Consider the following 27,446-nt stretch of genomic DNA (forward strand, 5'->3'; position numbering starts at 1 on the left):
TTGATCATCTTTTCTTTGCCTGTGAGTTTAGTAAGCAATGTAGACAACTTCTCATGGACTGGCTTGGGGTTCACTTAAACAGAACCACTGCCACTAGTCTACTCAAAAGAGTGCAAAGACACAATAGAGGCAAAAGCAAAAAAACAATCATCTTTACTACTATAGCCAGCCTGGTGTATAATATATGGGAGGCTAGAAATGCTGCAGTTTGGTCTACTAAGGTGCCTACTGTTCAAGCTACTGTGGCTTGTATCAAGGCAGAGGTAAAAGGGAGGTTTCATAACCTTCTTAGCAAGAAGTCTAGTTCTAGTGATCTCAACTGGTTCAATGGTTTGTAATATGGAGAGTTGTTGCTTCTCCTTTGTGTTTTTTAGCTAGGCTAAGTGCTCTTAGCCTGTTTGTTTTTGTTCATGTTGCTGCCTGTTAGGGGTTTGCAATGTGTCTTTGCTGTAAAACTGTTTTGGTGCTATTCAATATATCCTTATTTGCTTGGCAAAGAAAAAGTAAGAACACATAGCATTTTGAGTAAAACAAAAGATTAAACGTTCTTGTAGATGGGTTTCGAACCTAGGATCCTCGAGACCCCAAATCTCTACTACAGATGTCTCCTCCAGCTCCTTGTTTGTGTCAATTTATAAGGAAGATAATTGTTAAATAATTGATTTTCTCCTTTGAATTCTCGACCACGCCTTCACCTCTTCACCTTCGTCTTCCCCAACCACCAGATCGCCGTCCCGCCTCTCTCCCCCTTAACCGACCACCCAATCGCCGCCCCTTCTCTCTCCCTTTATCCGACCACCCAGACCACCAAACGCCGCCCCTTCTCTCTCCCGTTTAGCCGACCACCCAATTGCCGCCCCTCCTTTCTCACCGTTTCCCTTCCACGACCCTCTTCTCGATCTCCCCTCCCAACTGCCCCTTCCCTCTCCTCCTCAACTGCCGCCCCTCCTCTCTCCCTCGTCCCCTTTCCCTTTCCCTTCCCCGACCACCAGACCACCAAAGCCACCTCTGCTCCTCTCCCCCTTCGCCGACCACCAAAGTTACCCCTCCCCTCTCCCCCTTCGCCGACTACCAAAGCTACCTCTCATCCTCTCTTTCGCCGATCTCCGGCCACGACGGTGGTGTTTCAGGCTGGATGCAAACTTAATTGGGATAGGGATTAGTGTTTTTAATTTTTTTGGATTTTGTTTTTACAGAAATATATGTATTTTAGAAAAAGATTTTCAAATATTACAAATCATTTAACAAAAATAAGAAATTATGTTTATTTGAAATTAAAAAAATTTAAAAAATAAAACACTATGACCTTATAATTCTCACTTATGATGAATGAGATGTTTCATCCGGAATTTTGTTGTTAGGGTTTAGTATATATGGGTACGGAGTAAAAAAGTTATCTATAAAAAAAAAAAAATACTCGGAATTTTGTCATTTCTCTCTCCTATAACTCCAAACCCGGCAAACTCCCGCACCCTTCCTCCTGTTCTAGTCGGCAGCGCCCCTGCCATCCACCTCTCCCCCAACGACAAAAGCAATTAAGCAACATGTTTCACCATTCACCACCTGTAGTCGGTGGCGCTTCTTCCAACCACCTCTCTTTCTCTGATACTGATGATATTTTCGGTAATTATCTATTTTGTATCGATTTTGTGTGTTGATTTTATTTGTGTTTTTATTAATTCAAAAATGTAATTTTCTGATATGATGGGTTTCAAATTGTGTAGGATTTGTGTCCCTAGAAGAGATTGATGAGTCCGTATACAATTTGGCAATTCCGGAATCCAGAGAAGACAACGTGAAGGAAAAGTCGGGGACATCTCATAAAGCAAAGACGAGAAAACGTGTGGATACCATTGGAGCCGAATGTGATGACGTTGGCATTGAGGTCGATAAAGTGCTAGAACAGGGTAGTGTGAAGGAAAAGAAAAACAAGAAGAAGAGAAGGAAGACAAAACAAGTGCAAACACAACCCAAAGATGGTGATGTTGAAATTGAGGCTGATAAAGAGATGGAAGAGGGTTATGTGAATCAAAAGAAGAAAAGGAAGCTGAAACAAGTGCAAACACAAGGTGGGTTTAAAGTTTTTGCACAAAATGGGATACGTTTAATGCTCTTATTTTTTAATTTTTTTGTTGGCATTTTTGTATGCTTAATTTACAAGAGTGGGATGCTGAGTGTATAATTATTTTCATAAGTATATGCCTAATCATTTGTATAATTTGTGTTGTTTTGTTTGTTCAGCTAAGGTTTATTTTTTAACAGCAATAATGGCAAGTGAAGCCACAGTTTTGGGTTGGTCTTAGTTGATTAGAGTTAAACCAGTGTAGCAGCTTCACTAGGATCGTCACTTGGTAAATTTGGGTGGTTGTCTGTACTCAATTATAGGAGCTTGGATAGCTAGTGTTTGGGATTTATAATCAAAGAGTAAAAATTAAGTAGAAGGGCATACTTGGATTGGGTGTAATGCATTATAGGGGTAATAAAAGTCAAACCACCATAATAAAAGGATGATGAAGGTGAATTGGGGTGGTTGTAAGGAGGGTGGTGTGGTGGTATTGTGATGAGAAGTTGTGGCAGTGGTGGTGTTGTGAGAAGAAAGGAGGAAATGGGGAAGTAATTACCCCCCAAATGAGGGTAATAATCACCCTAGTGGGATGGTGGGTAACTATTCCCCCCATTATTAGGGTATTTGTTCCCCTTCCCTTTTATTTTCTTCTTGCCAACACTAGCTTGTTTCCTTTGCCACCACTTTATCCCCTCATCATCACCTTCAATTACCTTAGTTTGACTTTTATTACCCCTTAAATACATTACCCTCAATCCAAGCATGCCCGAAATGTAGACAAGTATGCTGTTGTTGACTCGGGAAAAATATAGAAAATTAATCTAGATATGTAGACAAGTATGCTGTTGTTGACTCGGGAAAAATATAGAAAATTAATCTTCTATTTTTATTTGGTGCATTTTCCGGAAAATTAACATGAATATGCTCTTATGCACGGAAACTTATGGTGATTGTCATTATTTTGTTTGTGTCAAATTGATGAGTTGAGAAAGGATTTATTGCCTACTTTTCCCCAAAAAAAAAATGAAAAACCAAGAGATTAATTGCTGTGTTTGCTATTTTTTTCTCTTGTGTTATTAGTTACTGAAACCAACACTGAAGATGGTGAACAGTTGGTCGATGAAAATGAATTTAATGCATGGCATGAACTCAGGCTTCATCCAGATCTCATGAAAGCAATATACAAGCTTGGATTTAAGCAGCCAACGCCAATTCAAAAGGCCTGTATTCCTGCCGCTGCTCATCAGGGAAAGGTATGTGCTATCTTGTGACACCCTATGGTTGTGGAGAGATGCGGAACTTTTTACTAATTTTTAACGTGGGTTGTAGGATGTTATTGGTGCCGCAGAGACTGGATCTGGGAAAACACTTGCTTTTGGCTTTCCGATCCTACAACGTCTTCTTGATGAGCGAGAGAAGGGGGAAAAGCTTATGTCAGAAGATGCAGAAGCTGTTGAGATACTCGCACCAAGAGGTTTTATCCGAGCTTTGATAATAACTCCAACTAGGGAACTCGCTCTCCAGGTGCTTCTTTTAATATTAGTAATCACCGACATCATTCATTTCTCAAATCTTTTCTTCTCCTTCTGTTGCATGCACAGTCAGAAGTAGTTTGGTCCAAAAAGAAACTAAAGTTGCTTATATGTGATGAAACAAGTTTGGTCCAAAAAGAAACTAAAGTTGCTTATATGTGATGGAACATGATTTATGCTGACACTTGAAGATGTTCCCTTACATTTAAGGTTAGAAAAATATCTTTAATTTTTTTTTTTGAGTTTTGAGGAAGGAGTTGCTGCTTTTGGGTTTGTATGCCTTTGATGGTCGCCTTCTTTTGTAACAGGGTTATCTGATTTTGCATTTTGCAGTAATGGGTCTATCAGGGAGACAATCACTCATGTTTCTTTATCTTAGGGCTTCAGTAGATGGGTGTTCAGTTTCTTTCTTTTGTGGCTCCTATAGCAAACTTCTTTCTTTTGTGGCTCCGGTAGCAAACCTTAAACTGGAAAGTGCACTTCCTTTATTTTATCTAGTTTTGTCTGCTGCAGATACATATATCTAGTGGGAAGTTCTTTGTTAGTAACTAATTAGAAGGTTCACACTCTTCCATGTGTTTTGTTTGTTAGTGTCTTTTTTTATATTATTTGGTTCTATTACACTTTCATGGAAGTAGCAACCCAAAGACATATAAGTCCTTGTCATTTGCACAACTAAAAATGAATTTCTCTTCGACAAACAAATAACCAACTGGATTTCCTAAACAATTATGACTGGCCTCTTATTCTTCTTTTCTTTTGAATATCTTTTCTTTGTATCATGTTCATCATGTTTGTAAATCAACCAACTCCTTACCACCCATTACTAAATGATGTTAGTGCGATGCAACCAACTCCTAATCATGTGTGTTAAAAATGATTTAACACAAATATGACTACATAAAACCTATGATGAGATCCCTCCATTGTGGAGGTTTCACTTCCCTTCCTGTATTACTGGGGTAGTAGTACTCTATTTGTAGGAACATGCGTGAAACTAAAACCAAATGAAACTTAGCACTTATATAAATAGAAGTTGTGGTAATATAATGGATTTAAAGCTGAATGTATGGTGAGATGGTTAGGGATTGGTGGATAACATCAAAACTCTTTGAATCTGCGCCTCACTTGTAACAAGGAATCTTATATATGGAAGTCTAAGTGGTTAGGGAGCTATAGTGGATGGGAGCGGTTGGGCAAAGATAGATGTTTAAGCTTCCTTTCTTTTGGTCCCCCAACGGCGATTGCAATATTGATAAACATAAGTTGAAGTGCGTTATCCTCTCTCATATAGAAGTTGAAGTGTTAGTGAGAAAAGTAAACCTCCCTACCTTTTTAATTGTTTTGGAACTATTGACACATCAGTTGAGCATGCTTTTAGCTTTTGTTTGGAGCGGGAAGTTTGGGGGATAATTCTTGATGTGTATTGGAGCATTTCCTGACTTGCAATGCTCCCCTGACAAGAGGTAGATAACATTGTTAAGAACACGAATTAGGAAACAAACTACATCAGAAATGGTGAGCAAAAAAGAGGACTTGACAAACGGGCATATGAGAAACAGATAAACACAACAAACTTGCAAAACTACAAACAAATGTACATATTTCATTACTAAATCATATTTGTTTTGGAAGACTTTAGTGCAGTTTTCCATAAAGGAAAAACCGATGAAAACATTGTTTACAAGTGCAAGAGAGAGAGGGGGGTATTATGTTTTGTCATCTTGCCATTTTAGGAATTTCTCCTTTTTCTTCTTTTTAGCATTATTTAGGGTCTAATATGTATGAAAAATGGTGTAGAAGAACCAATTTGTAAAGATGCCCAAGAAATGTCGCACAATTCTTAGAATCCATGTCATGTATAGAGTAATCAAGTTTGCTCGATATTGAGAAAATTGATGACAAGGTCAGGGATACTTGGTTCGTGGTACGTGGCGTCGAACCGCGAACCCGGTTCGTCCCCGATCCACGAACCGCGAACCCGGTTCGTCCCCGATCCACGGTGGTTCCCCACCCGGATCCCAAGATGTGACGAACCCTTTTAGTTTACTATAGATATGAATTTTTACTGAAAACATATTGGGGCTTTTGGTCTCGCTGGTGAGGCGAATCTTGTGATTGTTATCTCGTACTTTTCGATGGTCAGAAAATGGTCGAAAGCATAGAATGATGGCCGCAAAAATTCCGGGTGAATGTGAGGACTGAGGAGAGAGAACATGTTGGGGGGTGGGGCCGTGGGGGGTGAAGAGCTAAAGAATATTTTAAGAAAAAGGAAAGTGGGCCTAGGGCCTAGGCACTTCAATAAAAATATTAGTAGTAGTAGACTGATTGGGTATATGTGTCGCATGATTTTTATTAGCAATATTTTCAAAAAGCAACTTCCTTTCATCCCTTTTTTTGTGTTTGACAACTACCTTTTTTTATTTTTTTATAACATCTTTCACCTTCCACAAAGACTTCCACCTCATAAATACCAAGTACCCTACTACTTTTTGGCCAGTTACAAAGGACACAATTACTATTTTTAAAAAATTACTGAAAAAAGAACACAACGTTCTGGGTTCTTTAGAAGTTGCGTTCCGCTTTCCGCTTTCCCATATTGTGTTCCGCTTGAATCCGCGTTCCGTATAGCATTGGACAAGGTACTTACAGATGAAATTTGGTGGGTATTAACACATAAGGGTATCTTGCAAATATATTAACATAATTAAGGATATGAACAAGGATGTAATAACAAATGATAGAACATGTCCAAGGTGTCACAAAATATTCCCGTTACTGTTAGGTTACACCAAAAATCCAGAATTATTTCCAGCCTCTACGCAATGGTAAGGGACGAGTTGATAAGGGATATGTATAAAAGGTGCCATGGTGTTTGTTGTATGCTATTTATATTGTTTCCATAGACGAGTTTAAACCTGGTGTTTACCATAAGTTAAGATTTTTTGAAACACAAGTAAAAAGCCAGAGGATTGGGGCTACCCTGAAGTAATACAAAATACTTGGGTGGCGATGGCATGAAGGAGGATCTTAATCAAGATATTATTATTACTAGATCAGAAAGAAGTATCTATTAGTGATGATGAGAAAGAAGTATCTATTAGTGATTTTATTAAGTATTTGGGGTCTATCATCGAGAAGAATGAATGTATATCAATATGTTTTGCATAAGATTTAAGTCTGGAGGGTTCAAATGGAAAGGCGCATGTTAATTACCGTGTGACCGTTATGTTCCTTTAAGTGGAAAGGAAACTTTATAGGTTTGTTTTTCCTCACCTTTGTTGTCTAGGTCAAGTTGTTGGGATTTGAAGAGACCTCATGTTAGAAAGACGGATGTGGCAGGGATGTGTATGTTTAGTTGCATTTCTGTTGACACGAGGAGAGAATTCGCAACGAAGAATTTGCAGTAAGATCAGAGTGACAGTAGTGCAGTTATTTGGATGGTGAGAGAGGAGATCTAAACAGCTTTTTTTTTCAAATTAAATCTTAGGAGGTACTGGAGGTCTTAAAAAATAAAGATATTTAAGGTAGTTGAGGGAGACCATGTATGATCCGGATGGAAGTGTTAAAAGGGACATGAAATATTCGAGTCTTCGGAACCATATTGCATTTTATGTGGGGGTGAGTAGAGGAGAAGGATCCAAGTGAACGATTTATTAGGATGGCATCTTCGTCTATGTAGCTAATTTCATGCTTTGGGACAAGGTTTCTGAATCTCGCGATAATGTAGTATGAAAGATGTGGGCATTTTTGGTTGTGTTGATTTCCTTTCTTGGCTGAATGGCTCCAGTGGGCTTGCTCTTATGGAGAAGGTCCCTGCGATATATCAAATTTGTCCCTTAAGTATATCAATTTATCTTCCTTCAGTAAAAAGACTTCCTGACAAATAACACCTATTAACTATGAAAATTTCCACTGTTGGATATACACATTAGTAGTTTTATTTTTGAAAGAAAGTAATGATTTGTTTGTTTTACATTTTATTTGTATTTGACTGTTTTTCAGGTGACTGATCATCTTAAAGCAGCAGCAACATCTACTAATTTCCGTGTGGTCGCTATTGTCGGTGGGATGTCGACAGAGAAGCAAGAGAGGCTTTTAAAAGAAAGGCCTGAAATTGTAGTTGGCACACCTGGGAGGCTCTGGGAACTTATGTCAGGAGGAGAAAAGCACCTTGTTGAGGTATGCTTGCATGTATAGTTGCATGGTACCTTTGTTAAACCACCTTAAAATTTGTCATTTATGTTTTGATTGCTTACCATATGCAATTGATTAGAGCTTCGGTACATCATATGCTTAATGCAGTCTGTTTGGGCATCTTGTAGACGTTGTAGTTCAATAATTGCGCACAAAAAGAGTTCCATATTAGCGCTGAAGTCTTGCTCTTAGCAATTCTAGCGTCTCTTGTTTACTATTCTAGTAGACACTTTATTATCTTCATTATACATACTTGGAGGATAATTTTTTTTGAAAGAAAGTTATAGAAGAAGCACAAATATGTTATCTTAATCCGAAAATTGACGGCTTCTTAGTTTTTTAGTTGCAACACTGCCTTCTTTGGAATTATATGCAACGTACCTTTTTTAGCTTGTGGTTTCTTTCTTCCATTCTCTTCCTATCACATGACACTTTTATCAATCTGTATCTATCTCTCCTCATCGCAAGGGCCTCCTAAAAGGTTGAAATCTCGTTCTTCCTCTCGGCTGCAACACAACTTTAAACAGAGGAAGTGTATTCTTAAAGAAATCACACTCAAAGTTTTGTTATTTTTCCATTAAAACCTTATTTTTAAAAAGTGCGCCTTGGGAGCGCAGAGATGCAAGGCTCGCCCAGGCGCAAGCCATGGGCCCATGGCGCTTCTGTAATGTTAGGCACAACCACCTTCAAAAGGCGCACTCAGGTACGTGCCACAACCATAACATGCCTTTACCTTGGCGCAGCCGCCTTATATTCTGAGGCGAGAGAGGAGATCTAAACAGTTGTTTTTCAAATTAAATCTTACCCACTCATTAGCTTTTCCGTCATAGGGAGTCTGTCGTGGCATGTGTGCTTCACTTGATTTCTTTCATATTTTTTTTTGTTAAGACTTAAGAGTATTAAAGGCGCAACAATGCTACTAAAATTAAGTTTCCCATGCAAATATGGTCTCCCCTTTGCACTTCAGGAAATTAACCAAATTTTTGGTCCTGTATTTGCAGTTACATTCATTATCTTTCTTTGTGCTGGATGAAGCAGATCGAATGATTGAGAACGGGCATTTTCAAGAGCTACGGTCAATAATTGACTTGCTCCCTGGAACAAGTGGAGTTACTGAAAAGCACTTCCAGGATGTGCAGAATTGCACAACTATCTCTAATTTCCAGAGGAAGAAACGTCAAACATTTGTGTTTTCTGCAACAATTGCATTATCTCGTGACTTCCGCAAAAAGCTAAAACGTGGATCTCTGAAATCAAAACATTCAGCAACTGATGGGTTATCCTCTTTAGAAGCTTTATCAGAAAGAGCAGGAATGAAACCTGATGCTGCAGTTTTTGATTTGACCAGTGAATCAATAATGACCAGTAATCTTGAGGAGTCCTTTCTTGAGTATGTTGTCTTTCACATCTATTATATCTATATTTATATCCATGCGCTTTATTTCATCTGTCCACACATCCTCCATATCCAATTTAAGCTGGGTAAATGGTTGACCCAATGGATATTTTAGAACCTTTTTTCCGAATTTTATTTATATATTTAACTAAATGCAAGCCTTTTGAATTTTCCCCTTCACTAATAAATATATTTTGTATTAATGTGTTTAACCAATATATTAGAACTAACTGCATGTGATGCGTGCTTCAATTTTTTAAAAGATGTACAACAACCATTTAAAAAAGAGTACCTAAAAGTAAGGGCGTTTTAGGTATTCAGGTGAACAAGAGTTGGCTTACATAACAGAGATTTGAAATACATTTGAGAACAGGTCAACAAATAATATAAAGAATATGCTGCTCATATTCCTAAAGATTACTCTTGCACTTCCTCTTCTGAGACCGTCGTGTTGGGAATCATGCTGTCTCAAAGACTTCCGTGGTGTGCGCATAGATATTCCCGAGTGGCATATCTCAAGAAACTCATATCATAGTAACCTGGAATACGTCATCAATTTTATTGTGATGGTTAGGTTTTATTTTCCAATTTACTAAATTCCAAGAAAAGATAAGTTAAGGCTGTACTAAAGTGGGGAGCTATAAGGTTGCTCGGATGATGTGGGTTCTTTTTTCTTTTCTGATGGAGAAGTACTTTATAAATGTCTGCAAATGTAACCTATAAATAATTTAAGAAATGATATTAATATTTGAATATCCAGTAAACGATTAACCGGATGATGCAACCGACAACATCACCATATTTGCTAAAATCCATATCCAACCGGAAATTATACTTGAGACTCATATTGAATTCATTTAAATTCTGACAGATGGATGTCCAATAGTTACTGGCATCCATAATGTATCTGTGGTTTATGTTCACTTGATTCCTTGTCACATTATGCTGGTGACTGATGTACCCTGTATCTTTTCCATTGGTTCTAATAAATTGAGTTCATGCTACATCTATTATAGGAAAATTGATCTCAAGCTTCGTTATATCATTTTGATAGAATGATGCTTAAATTGTTCTATGTCAGGTGTAGCGAAGAAGACAAAGATGCGTACTTGTATTACATTTTGTGTGTTCATGGTCAAGGACAAACAATTGTTTTCTGCTCATCAATCACTGCATTACGCCATGTTGCTGCTCTTTTACGCACCCTCAACATTAGTGTTTGTGTCCTTCATGGTGAGATGCAGCAGCGAGCTCGCTTAAAGGTTGTCTCATCATGCCTTGCGATTCTTTTCTACATCGTTGATAGCAGACATCGCTTTTCTCTTCACATTTAAGATATCTGTCAGCATTTTGTTGCGGATGCAATTTTTTGGTATATATTTCTTTGGTGTTCTTGTCTCAACGGGTTAAAGCAGTGAGGTTCTCTTCTCTAGGCACTGAAGTATCTCTAAGTTTGATGCATGTTATCCCTATTCGACCTTTTTTCTTTTTTCTCGGGTTATGAGGTGTTTGCTTTTTATCTTCAATTTGAGATTTAGGTCTTTATTGGTAGCTTTGTCTCCAAATGAATCTCAACTTGAATTTTTGGGTGATACGGCCTACAGGTTAAGTCTCCCCAAATAGATATTCAAGCCACAAACCGCTGTTGACGTACCAAAATCTCAAACTAATCTGGTGGGATGTTGTCAGCAATTGAAGTAGTTTTGTAGTTTCAAGGTTCTGGTCATATTTCTTGCTTCTAGATTTAAAGCTGGGCAGATGATGTTGTAAACCTTTGCAAATCCTATTCCAGAATGGGATGGTTGATTCAACTCTAGTGATTTTTTTGGAAGTTTGGGTGGTGTGGCGGATAATGAAAAGCCTTATGTTATGCCTAATACCAACTCCTCCCCCTTAGATGTAACTCTCCCATTGGAGCTACAACAAGTGTTTGAGATGGGTTTGTCCCTTTTCGTTGTCGCGTAATTTGCTATGCTTTGATTCACAACACAAAAACAGATTTTAAAATTTGATCATTTGGTTATGATGTTAGCTGTTGCATGGTGGCTTATATATTTTGTCGTGTCCTCCTCGATGCTTAGATTTGTTGATTGTGCTATTGTTTCATTAGTTTATTGTGTCTGCGCTAATATTTTTGTTGTATCTTTCTTCTTTTGGGTGGTGAGAGGGGGTGGAGGAAAGGAGGATGGGAGGTGGTTTTGCAGTTTTTGTCCTTTGAGTTTCTGAACTAATTTTCCTGCGACATACAAGCGAAACCATCAGTTTAGAATAGTATTTTACGTCAATGTTCAGCAGACCTTACTAACTGTACTAAGTATATATTTTCAGGGAAATCCTTGAGATATTTTGTTTATTTATATAGTTTTATATTTTTGGACACATTGTTGATGGTAAGGTGTGATAGAATACTTATACAAATATCTTTTCTTTATTATCTTACTTATTACTGTGCAGTGTTTTTTCCCCTCAATAGGTTTTCTTTTTCTAGGAAGGGTACATCTTTTTTTTATTCTGTTTTTTTTAGTCCCCGCAAATAGATGTCCTCACGATAACAATGCGGAGACGGAGTGAGGAATTAGAGTTTTACAGATGCTTTGTTAATATTTTATGAACTCAAAAACTCTGTTTGTTGGTAAGTGTTTTTTCTGCTTTATGAACACAGGCACTTGATCGCTTCCGTGAGAATAAGAACGGAATACTTGTAGCTAGTGATGGGGCTGCCAGAGGACTGGACATACCCGGAGTTCGTACTGTTATCCACTATCAGCTACCGCATGCAGCAGAAGTAATTTGGAAATTCTTCTCTTTGTTTGATTGCAAAACTACTTTAGATACATTATATTTACTAAAATTGGTCATTTTTCTATCTTAGGTTTATGTCCACAGAAGTGGAAGAACAGCTAGGGGTAATACTGATGGATGCAGTTTGTTACTAGTTTCATCAAACGAGAGATCAAAGTTTGCCTCTTTGTGCAAATCTTTTGGCAAGGTCTTCCTCTTTCAAAGCCTTTCTTCTCATGTCTCTTTTCTGTTTACTATTTGAACCATGAGTTGTACTTTATTTTTTAATGCATGATGACTGTTGGTTTGACCGATAGATTTCTAGAATGCTTTGTGTTTCATATTCTCTTATAGTTTTTTGCCTTTTGTGGTTTAAACAACAAATATTACGCGTTGTAGTGGTCGCCAATGGTGATTTTCAAGTTGTACGTTTTAATCTATGTCAGCCTGAAAGTGAAGTGTAATTAAACAGAAAGGCAACCTAATAACCTATTCACCTTCATCTTCACCATTTTTTTGTTCTTTTTTTTTTGAATCTTGCATTCTTTAGCTATCAAAACTTGGATTCATGAAGCCTTTTCCTTAACTAACTATATTACACTTCCATAGCATCCCGAAATGCCAAGAGACATCATATTCATCTCTTGTATCTTTTGTGCTTCACATTCCTGAACTAATTCGCCTGCCACAAATAAGTGAAACAATCAGTTTGGATCAGGGTAAGTATTGTACTTGAATGTTTGGCAGACCTTTCAAACCATACTGGTTTTGTAATATAGTTGATCCTTGAGATTGTATTTATATTTTTATGTTTGGAAATATTGCTGGTGATAAGGTGTAATGGAATAGTTATAAAGAAATCTTTTGTTAAATAGCTATCAGGCCTTTAGTTCATTAATGCTTCCCTAACAACAAAACACTTCCATTGCACCCCTGAAATGTCCAAGAGATATCATTTAGACATTTACAGCTTTTCAACAAGGTACGGTCCATGGATGGTCTTGAACTGCAAGACAGCAAGAGGAATGATCTGTTTTTTTCCCCAGTATGCTGTAAACGAGGGTTGTGACTCCTGGTCAGTGATGGATTTACCTTGCGGCTGATTATGGCTAATCTTTTGTGGCCTTGTGGTGGTGGTGGTGGTGGGGTGGGTTGGGGGGGGGGGGGTAATCTGTGAAGTTGGTCAATGTTGACACTACCACCTGTTTGGTAGGGGCCAGCAGGGTTACCTCCTAATACGCTGCTTTGCCAGGCGTACTCCATATTAGTACGCTTGTGCTAATTCATAGTAGGTAGCGAGCTAATACACTACATAGCGCGAGCTCTGTGATTTTTTAAGCTTTTTGGGGTTTTGTGTGAAAATGTTCGGGATATGTGGAAGAGATAACAACTATAATATGTTAAACTGGTTTTCTCTCTTTTTTGTGTGCTTTTTTTCTTAACTATGAATATATTGCCAATTGGGTTCTCTTGTGCATATTAGATTAAATAAGGGTACGTTCTTTTCACCTTAAAAAAATAAGTTTTGGGTCAAAGGTTGGTTATAAAAAGCGCGCAACGCACAAGGAAAAATGAACTTAAAAAAAAAGAATAAAAAAAAGAAACAAAAACAGAGTAAAAAACAGTATAAAAAATGAATAAAAAAGCAGAGAAAAAAAGTGTAAAAAATGAAATAAAAATAAATAAAAACAGAATAAAAAAACCAGAATAAAAAAAGAGTTAAAAAAGGAATAAAAAACTAAATAAAAAAAGTAAATGAAAAAAGCAGAAAACCATAACCCCTCAAACGAATAAAACATACAAAAAACCCATAAACGCGCACAACCCCTTCTTTTTCTCCTCCTCCTAGAAACTTACTGCCCCTCAATAGGAAAAAAAACGCACAAAAACTTAGTAAAGTGAAGATCAGAGATGAGAAATCGAAAAAAAAAGATGGAGAAGATTAGAGAAGATGAGAAATTGAAATAAAAGATAGAGAAGAAAAACGAAAATCGAAAAAGGGGGAAAAAACAGAGAAATCAAAAGAACAATGTATCTGGAGATGTGGGAATTTTCGGCGAGACGGTGGCTGGATGGCCAAAGGAAATCTGACTGCACCAAGGTGGCTGGACAGCTCCAAAATCCCAGCTAGGGTTTTGCGGTTTTGGAGAAAACCCTCGAAATCGCAACAAATTGTGTTTCTCTCTCCTAAACTTAGTTTCTGCTCGTTAATCAGCAAAAGCCTACTCCCTCCGTCCCAGATTAGTTGTTACACTTTCCTTTTTCGTCCGTCCCAGATTAGTTGTTACACTTCTAAATAAGGAATGACCCCACAATTATTATATTGTCTCTCTCTTCCCACTAATTTTTTTTGTCCCCACACCCTCTCTCATTCAATTAAAAAATAACCCACTAACTCCTATCACATCTACTTTTTCAATAAAATAACAATTGATAACCAAACAACCACTTATCACCTAAAACTTTGTGCAAATGTAAGTATAACAACTAATCTGGGACGGAGGAAGTATTAAACATGGGTCAAATGATTCTCACATGATCAATGATTCAATTCAAAACATTAGCTTTTATTTTCATCCCCCCAGAATACAAGAAGCGTACGCTTCATATAAGCGCGCTTCTACACAAATCGCACAAAGGCGCGCACCCTGTACCTCGCTACGCCTTTCCTACCTGGCGCGATCTCAGTTGCGCCCCCAACCGCCCCACGCTTTTTGTGCGTTTAAGCGCGCTTTTTAAAACCAAGGATCTAACAAGTTTAGATAAGTTGAAATGGTCTTATCATGTCAATAAGTTTCAATCGGGTCCATAATTTGACTTTCTCAAGTTGACTCTTTTGCAACCAGGTCCAATCTGGTCCATTTAGATCCAGTCGGGTTTAATCTGGTCCTATCAGGTCAATTAAGTTTAATCAGTACCAATAAGTTCATCACATAAATAGAACGCCCCCTATGAGCGAATTAATTTCTTTAGCGCATAAATCGAAGTGGAGATGCTTGGGAAAGAGAGGGGTTGTATGGTTAACTCTTTTTAACAAGATTTGGGGAGTAATAGGATGCCATTAAAATGGACGAAAAGTACTATCATCACCTTATACAAGAATAATCCAGGGTTGTGTCAACTATCGAGAAATCAAATTAATGAGTCATACTATGTAACTTTGGGAGCGGATTATTGAACAAATATTAAGGAGAGATGTGAAGATTTCGCAGAACCAGATTTATGCCTGGGAGATCGACTATGGAGGACATTCTTCTTATAAGACAACTAATGGAGAATTATCGAGATAAGAAGAAGGATTTACATATGGTTTTCATTGATTTGGAGAAGGCGTATGATAAGGTACCGAAGGAAATTCTTCGGTGGGCATTAAGTAGGAAAGGAATTCCGAGGAAGTATTGATATCATCAAGGATATGTATGAGGGGTTTAGCAAAAGTGTGCGAACTAATGTTGGTAAGACCGAAGAATTCCCCATTACGATTGGAGTGCATCAAGGTTCCGCACTTAGCCGGTTTCTTTTTGCTATAGTCATGGACTAATTGAAGAAGTCCATTCAAGATGGTATATCCTGGTGCAAACATAATGATATTGTGTTGTCTGATGAAACCAACGAGGAGTGGAAAGTAAGTTGGAGTGATGGAGACAAAATTTGGAATCTCGGGGTTTTAGGCTAAGTAGAAACAAGACGGAATATATGGATTGTAAGTTTAGTGGAGTCCAAGACAGGGAGACAGGGGCGATTACCTTAGATGGGAAAATTGTTAAAGGTTCTGAAATGTTCTGTTATTTAGGATCTATTATCCAAAAGGATAGGGAATTGGATGACGATGTGGCGCATAGAATCAAAGCAGGCTGGTTGAAGTGGAAAAGTGCCACGGGGTGACCCATGCGTGCCCAAAAGATTGAAGGGAAAATTCTATCGCATGAGTGTGGGATGTAATGGACTAAATCAAAATGGCTCTTAAAACCTCTTTGTTTCCTTTCCATGAAATAGAAGATGGCCGTCCCGTTGTCGTCCCGTAATCGCTTTTGGGTCAATTGGAAAGAACCTCTCTGCAATTGCAGGGGTAAGGTTGCGTACACCCGATCCCCCTTACCCCGCTTCTTGCAGGAACCTCTTTGAGGCAATGGGGTAATGATAATGATGATGACAATCCGACTGGCTTTGTTATACGGCACAGAATGCTGGGCAATGAAACATTGTCACGTTCATGAGATGATTGTGGCGGAGATGTGCATGTTACGTTGGATATGTGGGCATACGAGAAAGGATCGTTTGAGGAATGAGATTATTAGGAAGAAAGTAGGGGTTGCACCGATTGAGTTTAAGATAATGGAAAATCGTTTAAGATGGTTTGGGCATGTAATCAGAGAAGATTAAGTGATGCCTCGATAAGAAGGCTAGAAGGGTGACAAAGTGATAGAATTGACAAGGGTAGGGGAAGACCTAAGAAAACTTGGAGGGTGATTGAGCACGATATGAGCCTACTTGGGAATTTGGGATTAGGGAATATGTCGTTGGATAGGACAAAGTGGAGAGAGAGAATATACGTTGATGACTTCATTTGACTTATACATCTCCCATGCTGACTCTCTTACTTTTACTTCTTGCGTTTTGCAAACTCTCTTTTATTTATTATTTATTTTTCTTTTTAAACTTCATTTGAGTTATAATGCTATTTTGAAATGTACATATTTTATTTATTTTAAATTTTACTTTTTTTTTACCATTCCTTGTAATATTTTTCTGTAATATATATATATATATATATATATATATATATATACTATATATATATTATATATATATATATATATATATATATATATATTTATTTTTTTATTTTATTATTATGAAAATAGAGGGAAGGGAGAGAGAGGAAGAGTGAAACGGGCGGTTATATTCTTATTCCAATCGACATAATATGTACACATACATATATCATATAGGATAAGGACATAAGGGGTCTAATGGGCATCCACAATACAATATATTTATAACACTCCCCCTTGGATGTCCATTATCTAAAACAATAAAATGGATCTGTAATGTACATGAGATGATGCCTCATTAAAAACCTTTATAAGAAATACCTTTATAAGAAAACTCTGTGGGATAAAAACTTAGTGAAGTAAAAAAGAGTACAACACTCATCATAATACGCTTGGGATGTTGCCTCGTTAAAAACCTTATCAGGAAAACCCAATGGTTAAGGGAAAAAGAGTGCAACGCGTATTTTCTCCCCCTGATGAATACCACTTTAGATCTTCTAGTTCAATGAATCTAATATTATTGATAACTTTTCAAATGTAGCAACGTGAATCTCCTTGAAATTGATTCTCCAGAATTTGATTTGAATCTTCAATTATCCACTAGCTTGAGCAGACGAGGTTAATATTTGCGTCACCAATCTTTGAATGTAATACCTCTATAGATCAACAAAGCTTCACCTGAGATAAATACATTATCTTGTACACAATATTACAAAATGTATCCTTTCATATTGGACATATATATAAACCTTCTTCTGGAGGTTAGAAATAGTAGTAATTAATGTTGGGTTTTCCTGGTAAGGTTTTTAACGAGGCAACATCTCAAGCGTATTATGAAGAATGATGTACTATTTTTCCTTCACTAGGTTTTTATCGCACAGGGTTTTCCTAGTAAGGTTTTAACGAGGCATAATCTTTAATAATGGACATCCAAGGGGGAGTGTTATGAAATATTGTGTGGATGCCCATTATACCCTTGTATATTTCTGGAATATTCTAGATCTTAGGGTTTATTGTTCCCCAAGCAAACCCTATTCTATTGCATGTTTTATATGCTTTAGACATGGTATTATTTTGGGTAATTTCTATTATGAAAAATCTGGTGCTGATAACGTATTATGAAAATAGAGGGAAGGGAGAGAGAGGAAGAGATAAACGGGCGGTTATATTCTTATTCCAATCGACATAATATGTACATATACATATATTATATAGGATAAGAACATCATGGGTATAATAGGCATCCACAATACAATATATTTATAACAATTTTCCTCTTGTTTTGCTTTTATTAATTCCACTTTCTCCCTCTTTCATGTTTATTCTTTTAACTTCTTGGTCCTTTTTGGTTTGTTTGGTCACAATGACGATCCATGTTAGCCGACCCTAAATCATTTTGGGACTAAGGCTTTGTTGTTGCTGTTGTAGTATTACTCCTCCGTTCCGGAATACTTGCACCGCTTTCCTTATAAAGCCGTGCCGGATTACTCGTACCATTTCTATAAATGGCAAAATTTTGTTAATATTATGGGCCCACCTATATCTCTACTCCTTAAAAAAAAACATTAAAAAGTGAGTCATTTCCCACTACACCCTTAAAAAGTCTACACATTTTCCACTATCTATATTAAAAAAATACCCCACTATCAACTACCATCTAATTAAATAATCTAATTAAATAAGAAGTCAATTACATTACATTAAACTCTTTGCCGGTCCCGGTACGAATATTCCGGGACGGAGGGAGTATGATCACAAAAACTGTATTACACAAAACCCCCAAACGTTCTACAATGCCAACTAGCGTATTGCGAACTTGTACTCGTGCTACGTACCAACTCGCAAATGTTGGTAATGGGAATGGATTTGTGTTGTAAATTTGTAAGGAAAGTCAAATACCAAATCCTATGGGAAATGCCATTGCACCTCAAGTATCTCATTTTCTTCATAAATCTTCATTATGATCCATTACCACTCGGGAGATTAAATTGGATCGGTATGGAAATTTATAAAGAAAAGCATAATTTTGGGGATTAGAATGCATTACCATAGACATTATGATGGTACTTTCCTAGCTAATTTTATCCCCGTTTCCTCAATTTATTACACCAAACGGCTAGAATTTCTCACATAAAGTTATTGAGATGGTGTTATCCAAGAATATATTTGTAATTATATCTTATGATCATCACTTTATTCGATACTAAGTGGTTTGACGTCAAGTTCATTATCTTTAGGTTTAGTAGCTTGGAAATTTGTTCAACCCCATCCATTATATGTCAACTCATTGGTAGGTGATTCTCTGGTCATCCTGTCCTGTTGATGTTAGATTAATCAGCTTGGAAGTGCTTGCTCCACGGTTTGTGATGCTACTAGTGAATGTGTTTAGGGTGCAAGCCCAGTCATTGCACAGTTGCAGCCTACAGTTCAAGGGCGTGTGGTGTCAGTTTGATTTTTCTGTTTTCTTGTTTTATTTATCTTGTACTCTTTGGTTTGGAATCCCTTCAAATAGCTTTGTCTTTGGTTTGTCTGTCATTTTAGGTGGTCTAGTGAAACATTGTGCGTAGTAATTGGTTATGAAGTCTCAGTGTTCTTCCTGACGACTTAATTTCTATAAGAATGAATTTTGCTATAGATTTTATATGACATTTTTGTATCCTGATTTTCTTGGAGATGCTTCTTCTTTCAAAAATGTTGAGCCAGGTTTTCACCAAAACCAAATTATCATATCAAAATTGATTATAAATTACAGTGAAACAAATGTAAAAGAACATTTTCCATTTATTATGTATGAGATTCCGTGGCATCTAGATTCTTTACCATATAAAACATATGGGTCAAAAAGATTTTCCTATTATTGTTCCACAGTCCTGTGAGCAGCTGTCAACAAAGAGGAAGAGGGGGGGGGGGGGGATGAGGGTGAGTGCAGCTACATTATGAAGAGAATTGAAACAAGCTAGAATAAAGCCATCTGCTCTTTTCTTTCCTGGATGGACTAGGTTTGTTAAAAGACCTAGGTCTTGCAATTTTTGGTCCTTAACTAGGTCTTTTTATTTTATTTATTTATTACTTGGCTTCCCTGGTTAACTTTGAAGGGGAAAAACTCTGTTCAGCAATAAGAATTTCTTAGAAGCTGGATGCAAAGCTTGATCAACTCAAAATGCTTATTGCAGTTTATGTTCTATCTTGTTATGACAAAGCTGGCCATTGTCTCGTTTTAGTCAAAAGGTCTTGTTTAAATCGCCTCTTTGTTATTGCAGGGCGGAGGTTTTGTAGATCAAAGTCCCCTTATCTTGTCTTGGATAGAAGCCTCTTTAAAGGCATTGGGTTATGATAAATGATAATGAAAATATAAGCAGATCAAAGTTATATGAACTGTTACTTTTTGCAAGGGATAAAAGAAAATAGAAACCCCTAAATTGTGCACGAAATCCCTAAATTGCCCAAAAAAAACACCATCTACCAAGCTTCCCTAGTACAAAAAAAGAAAAACTGCAATAAATTCCTGAATTACCAGTTATAGAAATAAAAAGAATTGTGTACCAAACTTGTGTATCATTTTTTTTTTATTTGGGTCCCATCTTCCGGTGATCCTTGATATGTGTCTGTCAGATTGATTGGCATCCCATCCTCCTGTGATCGATGATATGCCTCAGAGAGGTGCAGCTCTGCATGGTTATTTGTATTTAGTTGTTTTGTAAATAACTGGTGGGAGTTTCTGCTGTGAATGTAAGATAGATGCATGTCTTTGGAAAGATTCGTGGTATTTATATTTTTCATTAAGTTCCCGTATTGAGATTTTTCCATAAATGCAGGATACTCTTCAGCGTTTTCCTATTGTAAATTCATACATGCCAGAAGTTCGGAAGCGGTTATCTCTTGCTTGTCAAATAGATAAGATTTCACGGAGAGACTCGAAGGTAAACTATTCATCTACCTGTGTTATGTTTTAACTTGCTTGATGATTGTAGTTTGGACGTTTAGTTGACCTGTGATTGAATTGAGTTTCTTAGTCATCTTGGTGATGTACGAAGTATTAGTTATCAAATGAGGGCATTTCTTGTTATTCTGTACCATGTTGGGCCTCTTTAGTGAAGGGTTTTGGTTGAACAACGAAGTTTAGACTTTTAATGTATACATTTCTGTTTCAAAAAGGCAGTCCGTCATAACTGTGGCCGTCAGTGCATTATTAGGAGGCTTTACAAGAGTATTGCATGTTTCAGTGCATTTTTTAAGAATTCAGATAGAAGTGTTTGATTTTTGTTAGAATACATTTAAGGTAGTTGGACCGTGGAAGTTTATCTGGTATGTAAGGACAATCTCTTTGACTCTTAGCATTCCAAGTTCAGTTTGATATTTGGAATTAAGCCTTCAAAGTTTGTGCTGCCTACCATGTTACAATGCTGTTTTTTGTATCTCTCTAATTGTTGAGTGAAGTCACTTTTGTGTTGAATACTAGCCTTTTCTTTTTTAATTTTTCTTTCCCCTTCTGTGATTTTTGGATGGTAATCGCAAGTTATGCCATTTCTCCTTCTTTGTCATATAGGTATTCTCATGTCATACTTTTTTGACTCTTAGCATCCAGATGGACTTGTTTAATTGCTAAGTAACAAAGAAAGTCCACCGTTCCCCAAGTACCTTGTGTTTGGTCTTAGGGTTTTATTTTATGGAAACCTCATTTGTGGCTACCTTTATTGTAGGAAAAGGCAAATAAGAGCTGGTTCAAGCGCAATGCCGAGTCAATCGGGCTAGATGTGGAGGATAATGACAGTGAAGAAGAAAGAGTTAATAAATGCAGGCAAAAGAAAACTTCCTCCTTGCAGATGAAAAAACTCCAGCAGGTATTGTTTACAATTATCTGTAGGTTCCGCATGCAATCTTCAGCACTTAAAGTAGGATGATCTCAGCACTTGATGTCCGCTCACCTACACACTTCACTTAGTTTTAGAACACCACTGTTGTTTCTTTTTTTTGTTAATCGCTGACAATTAAAAGTGTGCATTTTCCTGTGAAATTTCAGGAGCTCAATACATTGCTATCACGTCCACTACAGCCAAAATCCTTTTCACATCGCTTCTTGGCTGGGGTAATAACTTATAGTCAATAAAATCAGTTTTCTGACTTTCTATTTCTTGCTTTTATTATTTTGCATTCCATAAGAGCAATTTTGATTGTTTCAGAGCATATGCAAGTTGTCCTTGTATACACTTGTGACAATATATAAGGGGGTTGTCTGGTAGGCATGAGGGGAAGGTGAAAAAAATAAGGGAATTTAATACTTCCTCCATTCTCTTTTAAGCTCCATTTGTTTCAAAGGAGAATACAATTGCAAAGTAGTTTCCCTTTGTTTGTTTCCTGACAAGAAAAGTTATTGAGAAAAAGGAACTCGAAGTGGAAAGGAGAATATAGATGAGAGTAGAGAGGAAAATGTGGCATTCTTTCTTTACAAAAGGAAAAAATGTTCTCCCCCTTTGGGAAGCTGTTTCCACCCTTGGGAAAATTATGTTTCGCCACAAACAAGAGCCTTAATTTTAACCTTTTGACTTTACACTATTCATATACCTTACTTGTACCCTATTTTCAAATTACATACTTCGTATAAAAACATATGCCAGTTTGTAAAAGGTGTTTAGATTAGTCTCAAATTATGATTTTTTTTTTAATAGGAAGTATAATTTCTACTAATAGATAACTAAAGATAACAATGGCCAAAGTTGTGCACTTACAAGTGTGAAAGTCGAAACATTATAGCTAAAGAGGACGGATGAAGTACCTTTGTTTGGTTAAAAGAAACATATTGATTCCCTCTTATTCAGCTTGGTTTTTCAATTAAAAGAAAGTGAATACAAATCTGTTCCACCATTATCTGTCTCCCTTAACGCCATATATGTCTAAATTAGCCACCCTTTCCCCCCTCACTCCAATGTCAGTTGTTAACACAGTTACCTCCCACCATCTCTCCCAGTGTTGACTTGCAACATCTCCCCTTGCCACCCTCTTCAATTATGCACCCAGTCACTTCCCATAATCTCTCCCTACTGACGAGCTTTTGAAAGAGAACCACTATACCAGTCATCCAATAGCTTGGTCCGTTACTCAGAACCACTACCCTCTTCATAGATGATATGGTTGAAAAGAACATCTTCAACTCTACCATAATAATAAATTAAAATGTTTGGCAGTGAGTAGTGGCTATTTGCATCTTTTGAAGGTCCAAATCGTCCAACTCTTACACCTTTTGTATTAGTTGCGTCATATAAGGTGGTCGTATGCAATTAGAGGTTCTACACTTTCTTTATCAAATACCAACTTAAATACAAATATGAAAATTAAGCTAAACCAAGATAAAAGGCAAAACAAAAAGAGAGAGGAATTAATCATAGGAAATATAGGGGTTTTAGAGCTGTGTAAGTATCATCTAACTACCTGCTATTGTCGTCGCCTTGCTGATATCAGTTGCAATGGAGACCATGTTCCAGCTCTTGAATATTTCTATTGAAGTCCCACCATTTGAATCAGGTTCCACTACCTGAACTCGCAATTACCTTGCACAGATGCAGGTTATGTTATCGTATCATCCCCTTTCTTTCCTCCAGCAGATGGTGGCCATGGATGTGGTTGGTGGTTAAGTCATGGGAGCTGCAAATGGGCTGCTGGTGCTGCCCATTGTTTTGAGATTAAGGTGTTAATGTAGGTGCTAGGGTTTTGGCCTGCGGAGGAGAAGTTTGACCATCAAATTAATTTCATGGAGATCATGTTATCTTCTCCTATCTCTCTTTTCCCGCAATAGACATCTCCTCCCATCTCTAACAGTAGGTGCTAGACATGGAGACTCCAATTGGTGGGGTTCAGGTGTGGAGAATGTATGTGTTGAGCAGGTGTTTGGACTTTGGAAGTGGTGCTGGTAATGAGGTGGTAAGGTTTTGGTTTGTGCCGGCGGGGTTTGAAATGTTGTTTAGCCTATGGTAGGAACGTTAAAGTATGTTGGTGGCTGGTGGTCTTTATGGTGGTGGTTAAGGCTGGGTGAACCCCCTTGATGACGAAAATAAGCTTAGGGAAATTCTTGGGGGGAGGGGGAATTAGAATCAATGAGTTCAACAAAAAATGAAAAAACATCAATCAAACTCCTTCTAAAGGATTAAGGCACAAGGGTCTTCCTTTAACTTTAACTTTTCCTGAAACAGCTAACCTTGCATGCCTAAATTACTCCTAGTAATTCCTTATTTTACAATGATGCCTAAGTTACTCCTAGTTACTCCTTCCTCCGTATGTTTTTATTGACCGTTTTGAGTGTCGATGTTGAAGTCATCCTTTTGTTTGTTTTAAGTGATATTATAAGAGAAGGATAACTCAGAATCACCAGCAAAAATTGACCTATGCAAAAGTGGTATGGTGTGCAGTTAACGTTATTGGGTCACATGAATTATTTTGTTTCGGATAGCCCGTTTCCAAACAGTTTCCTCTCATGTGACATACTTTCTGTCACTTTGAACACTTAGGAGTTAGGCCCTGTTCTTTGTGCTTGAACTTCAGGGAAATTTAAGTTCAAGTCAGTAAAATTTAAATGAATTCAATTAATTCAATCTAATTTAATTTAAATAAGTTTAGATTGTTATTATTATAATTATTATAATTATTATTGTTATTATTTAATAATGTATTTAATCATTAATTAATTAATTAATTTATAATTTATTATTATAATTTATTTATTTATAGTTGTTTATTTTTGATTATTTATTTATTTATTTATTACTCGTATCATTATGTTTATTATTTATAATGTGTTAATAATTTGTTATTTATTATTTATTAATTATTTCCTCCGTTTCAAAAAAATTGCAACACTTTTAGTTTTGCCACTATTCACACACCAACTTTCACAATATGTTTTTACTACTTTATTAAAAGAAAATAGTATCAAGTAAAATGTCGTCGAATTTATTTTATTATACTTTCATAATGTTAAATTTTAAGATTTTTTGGAAAAAGATAATTAGAGATAATTATGGTCAAAGTTATATCTTGGCAAACGTGTTAGTTAAAGTGTTGCAATTTTTATGAAACAGAGTAAACATTACGTATTACTTATTATTTATTACTTATTTCACTTCAGTTCAGCTGAGCTCTAAAGAACAGGGTGTTATACAACTATCATTTTTCAACACCTACGCCTTCCGGATCATTCATTTTGCAAGAATTATGCTCTTATCCTCAAATTAGGTGTCTAAGTGCCAATACTTATATTGGAATGCCAATTTAATACCCCCTCAGTTGCAAAGTAATTTTTACACTTTCCATTTTCACCCTTCCTAGATTAGTTTTTACACTTCTATTTTGGGAAAGGACCTACAATTATTTTTATACATCTCTCTTTCCACTTCCAAAAAGCTAGGTCCCACTCTCTTTCACAGTGCAAAAATAAACATTGCACTATATACTTTTCAATAAAATAATACCCCACTATCTACTTTTCTAATAAAATAATGCTCCACTATCTATTTTCCTATCTACTTTTCTAATGAAATAATACTACCTCCGTTTCGAAATAATGGCACTTTGACTTTTGACACTATTTACAAATTTCAATTTGACTATCATTTGTGATTTATGGTAAGGAAAAATATAGGCGTGTGGGGTCTTGTTTGATTCATCTCGATATGTAGTTTCGGAATATCAAAATTTTATAATTTCTACGAATACAAAGTTAGAGATATTAGTGTCCAAACATTTATATTGGCAAGCGTGGAAAGAAAATTTGTCCCCGTTATTTAGAAACGGAGGGAGTATTTGATAACCAAACAACAATTTATCTACTAAAACTATGTGTCTTGATAAGTGTCAAAACTAACGGGGCAAGTAGTTTATGTTTTAAAAATAATGTAACATGACTTATTGCCATATTTTATAGGCTGTGGTCTGGGAAATTATGTGGCTTACTGTGGCAGTCAAACCTTCTGGTGGCAAGAACATGCGGCACGATTTTCATACAACTTGGAAAAATAAATCAACCACTCCCAAAGATCAACGCATCGCGAAAATATCCAACAAGGATGACATAAGGCCTACAAAATCATTACACTGAAGTAAATACGTGTTAGTACTTAGTACGGGAGATTCTAATACTTCAAAACACTGGACACGTATAAAGAAATTTAGGAACATACAGAGTTTAAGGCCATTGTGTAAAATATGTGTATCATGTAGGTGTGTCTTTTCTTTTGTTTTCTTCATGGATTTACTCTGTTTATTTTTTCAGGCTGGTGTTTCCCCACTACTGCAGCATCAACTAGAAGCGCTAGCTCAGCAGAAATGTATCAACGATAAAAGTTCTGGGAATATCAAAAAGAATGTAGTTGTTATTGGCCAGGATTGTGTTGAGCCGCTCCAGGCACTTCGTAGGGCTGGTCCTGAGGTAATTTGCTGGTTTGTTATTATTAACTCTTACTCATCTCGTATGATCCGTGTGCATTGTACTATGACTGAAGTGATAGAATTGGAATTTAATTTAATGTGGCTCAGCTGCGCATGTTTTTTATTCTGACAAGGTAAATGTTTTATTTAATTTTTACTGCCACTCATACCGTCATACCCAAGCCTCTCAATACACATTGACAAATGGTCTTGAATTAAAAAAAAAAATTCAAGTTGGATTTGGGAATGTGCTTTAACCCATTTACGCGGGACAACTTACCTAAATCAAACACTAGCTGATACCTTTATTCTCATGACTTTGTATGGTGCCAATCTTTGGTCATTGAGGTTAGTATATTGATCAAAAGGTTGAATACTTGAATGTTGAACCATCATGAATTGTGAGTGTCGATATGTTTTCAGGTAGAAATAGCTGCTTGAATTTGTGAATTTCAATTCATTTCCATCATACCATTTAAATAAATTACTTTTCAATATCAAACTTCTTGCATTGGACCGCTGTTTACTTTTGCCACTCGCAAGTCCTATGGTGGTATATATTTCCAATCATTCATGTAAACATCTTTCCACGTTAATATCTCACAGGTACGCCTGGATCTCAATGCGCTTGCAGAAAAGCAACAGGACATGGAGAAGTTGAGGAGAAAAAGAAAAGACGCAAAAAAACGTAAAGTTTCTTCACTCTTAATAGCTACCTCATCGCATTATTTTTTCAGTAGGCTGTTGATATTTGGTGTTAGTTGGATGTTAGATTTATGGTGATCTGCTTCATACTTGCAGGTCAGAAAGAGCAAAAGAGACAGGAGAAAAAAAGGCGTAAGGAAGCCATTGGTAGTTAAGAAAATTGGTAGTAGTAGCAAAAGAATATGATGGATAGTATAGTTGCAACTTTACAAGATTGTTTTAGCTCTATTAGGAGAGTGATGAAATAGTTTTGCTGTCTTTATGTATCCAATCCAGTTGAAGATACGAGTTCCTCAGGACTCAGGTAGGGGTTTGCCTAGGACAACAAAGTAACAACCTACTAGGACATGAGAATTGAGATGAAAAACTTCACTCAAATATCAAGAGAGCATGGGGGGTGATTTTCTGGCAGATGCTGAGTATACGTTTTGTTGGGACTAGTTTGGAAAATGTCCTGGTACTGTGCAACTAACTACTGATCTGTTTGCCGGGTCTTCACTCTTGAATGATTGATGAATGTAATGAATCTTTCAAACTCAAGATCCACATTATTTTATTACTCTATCAATTTGCAACTCCAA

The 27,446-nt window shown here is 36.8% G+C and overlaps 1 protein-coding gene and 1 long non-coding RNA gene across 2 annotated transcripts; both read left to right on the top strand.

Annotated features, from left to right (window-relative positions):
- Positions 1 to 1,400: 1,400 nt before the first annotated feature.
- LOC110802523 (DEAD-box ATP-dependent RNA helicase 13) lies at positions 1,401 to 27,446 on the top strand. The gene is made up of 15 exons (XM_022007950.2): positions 1,401 to 1,623; positions 1,725 to 2,069; positions 3,146 to 3,318; positions 3,395 to 3,589; positions 7,603 to 7,779; positions 8,796 to 9,184; positions 10,272 to 10,452; positions 11,853 to 11,975; positions 12,063 to 12,179; positions 20,562 to 20,666; positions 21,447 to 21,587; positions 21,767 to 21,832; positions 26,006 to 26,161; positions 26,767 to 26,848; positions 26,962 to 27,446. The coding sequence occupies exons 1-15, from the start codon at positions 1,545 to 1,547 to the stop codon at positions 27,018 to 27,020; spliced, it is 2,388 nt and encodes a 795-aa protein (XP_021863642.1). The 5' UTR covers positions 1,401 to 1,544; the 3' UTR covers positions 27,021 to 27,446.
- On the top strand, positions 3,606 to 6,408 carry LOC130460145 (uncharacterized). Its single transcript, XR_008920090.1, has 2 exons — positions 3,606 to 3,807; positions 3,906 to 6,408. It is a non-coding gene; the product is annotated as an uncharacterized lncRNA (long non-coding RNA).

Source organism: Spinacia oleracea, chromosome 4, assembly GCF_020520425.1.
Source record: "Spinacia oleracea cultivar Varoflay chromosome 4, BTI_SOV_V1, whole genome shotgun sequence".
Taxonomy (NCBI): Eukaryota; Viridiplantae; Streptophyta; class Magnoliopsida; order Caryophyllales; family Amaranthaceae; genus Spinacia; species Spinacia oleracea.